Here is a 1,984-nt window from a genome sequence, read left to right on the forward strand (position 1 = left end):
TTTAAATGAGCCTATAGATAAATTCATTTTAATATTTCTTAGAAACAGTTTTCTTTTTTTAATCTGAATTCCACTTGCAAAATTTCCATTCTGCTACCTTTGAAAATAAATTGGTAACGAAATATTTAAAACAAATAAGTGGATTCGGTTGTTGTTCCATAAAATAAATGAAACTAAAATCATGTTCTTATCAGAAGGTTTTTATACATTTTAAAAATAAAGTCAGCACATTTATTTTCCTCTACATAACAAACATACCTGAATATGAATTATCTGAAATAAATCCTTATCTAAAGAAGATGTCTGACCAGAATAAGAAAGTCCTCACGTTTATTAACACGTGTTGAAATGTTAAAAAGGTGCAAGAAAAGAGATACCAAAAAATTCTGACATTAAAGTCAGAATTCTGACTTTTTTCCCCATACTATACTGAAATAAATAAAATAAAAAATCAGTTAACTTTTTTTTTTTCAGTGGCCCTAATCCTCTTCCGTATAAAGCTTAGATTTTAATGTATTGATATTTATGTTTTTTACGCAGCATCACACACCTCATATCTACTACTGTGGTTTTAACCTGGGATGTCCAGCAAAGGGCAGCAGATGCTGCTAAAAAATCTCAGAAAAGTCAGTTTAACTTGAAAATGTTTATTTCTTTTTTTTAAGCAGCAGAAATGATGAAAAAAAAGATTAAGCATCGAGGATAGTTTCAGATTTCTGTTTCAGCATCGACTTCATGTGAGAAAAAAAATACAGTCGGGCAAAGTTGTTCACGAGTTAAACAGGAAAAGGTGACAGCATGGAGCCCATGATGACTCTAGACTGTTGGCATGGCAACCGGGATGTTTATGTAACAGCAAAGCAACCCTTTCCTGCCTTTCTGTACTTCAATAGCAAAATTCATCAGTGACAGGAAAAAAAAAAAAATTCATGCATCTTTGCCAGTTTTATTGAGCCTTTGCGCCACGTTGCCACGGAAACAACTGAAATATGCCACTTTTTTCCCAGATTTCAGCACACGCTCCCACTCAAACTCGTCCTCGCTGCCTCATTCAGCGCCGAACTCTCTGACTTTTAGACATTCAGTGAACGCCTCTAAAATCTCTAATCCTCCTCTTCCTCCAGCCCTCAGGAGATGAAGTTGGTTTGTGGGATGATGCTGTCCACTTTGTGATCCGCCGGGTTCGCCGCTGCCTCGTAGTTACAGATGGTCACTTCATGTCTGTGCGCCTGACAGGGAACAGAGCAGAACTTCAGCGTGACGGGACCAAAAAAAGCGCATCAGATCAGATGATGGGGAAAATCAAAAACAGCTTTCAAACCTCTGAATATTCCCCTCTGAGGCCGATGTAGTACACCCGAGTGTTCTCGTCCCCGAAGTTCTTAGAGATGTGGATGGAGAGGTGATGGACGCTGGAAAAACGGGCTATCCTGCAAATGATGACAACCAGGAGGTCAAAGCGGATCAAAACGACCACATCTTCATCTCATTTAGTCACAGAAGATATTATACAGTTTAGAGACATAAATAAATCCAAACAAGTTTCATTATCTTGACATATCCAGAGTCACCAGAACTGTTCAACCAAGATGTTTACATCTTCCAACATGGTTAAACGTTTCTTTATCTTGATGAAAAGTTGAAAGAAAATGATTTATTTCTTTATAATAACTAAAGATGTTGACTTTTAGTTACACACCGGACGCAGAAGGAGCAGCAAAATCGCGTCTTCTGCTTCCTTTTTGCTGCTTGTACTAGTTTAGTTCTGACGCGCGGCTGAAGCAGCTTTGCTGCTCTGGTTGCACGGTCCAAAATTGGCTCTGACGCGCATTGGGCGGAGCTACTCTATCCTTTCTTTGCTTTGCAGCTATATTTGCAGTGATCAGTGGGAATAAAGTAGTTTTTTTTATGTTTTTAAGTGGGAAAATCCACCTGAAAACTTAATCAGTGCAGTCAGTTCATCCTGCCTTCCAATATTATTTCT

At 38.1% G+C, this 1,984-nt stretch overlaps 1 protein-coding gene across 1 annotated transcript in view; it reads right to left on the reverse strand.

Annotated features, from left to right (window-relative positions):
• Positions 1-642: 642 nt before the first annotated feature.
• The window catches only part of pithd1 (PITH (C-terminal proteasome-interacting domain of thioredoxin-like) domain containing 1), a 7,464-nt gene continuing 6,122 nt past the window's right edge, over positions 643-1,984 (reverse strand). The window contains exons 5-6 of the mRNA XM_015399853.1: positions 1,322-1,430; positions 643-1,229 (exon numbers count right to left, since the gene is read on the reverse strand). Coding sequence (XP_015255339.1) covers positions 1,128-1,229; positions 1,322-1,430 — 211 coding nt within the window. The 3' untranslated portion in view covers positions 643-1,127. The remainder of the gene's footprint in view (positions 1,230-1,321; positions 1,431-1,984) is intronic.

This window comes from Cyprinodon variegatus, unplaced genomic scaffold (genome assembly GCF_000732505.1).
Source record: "Cyprinodon variegatus isolate N-32 unplaced genomic scaffold, C_variegatus-1.0 Scaffold1053, whole genome shotgun sequence".
In the NCBI taxonomy this organism is placed as follows: domain Eukaryota; kingdom Metazoa; phylum Chordata; class Actinopteri; order Cyprinodontiformes; family Cyprinodontidae; genus Cyprinodon; species Cyprinodon variegatus.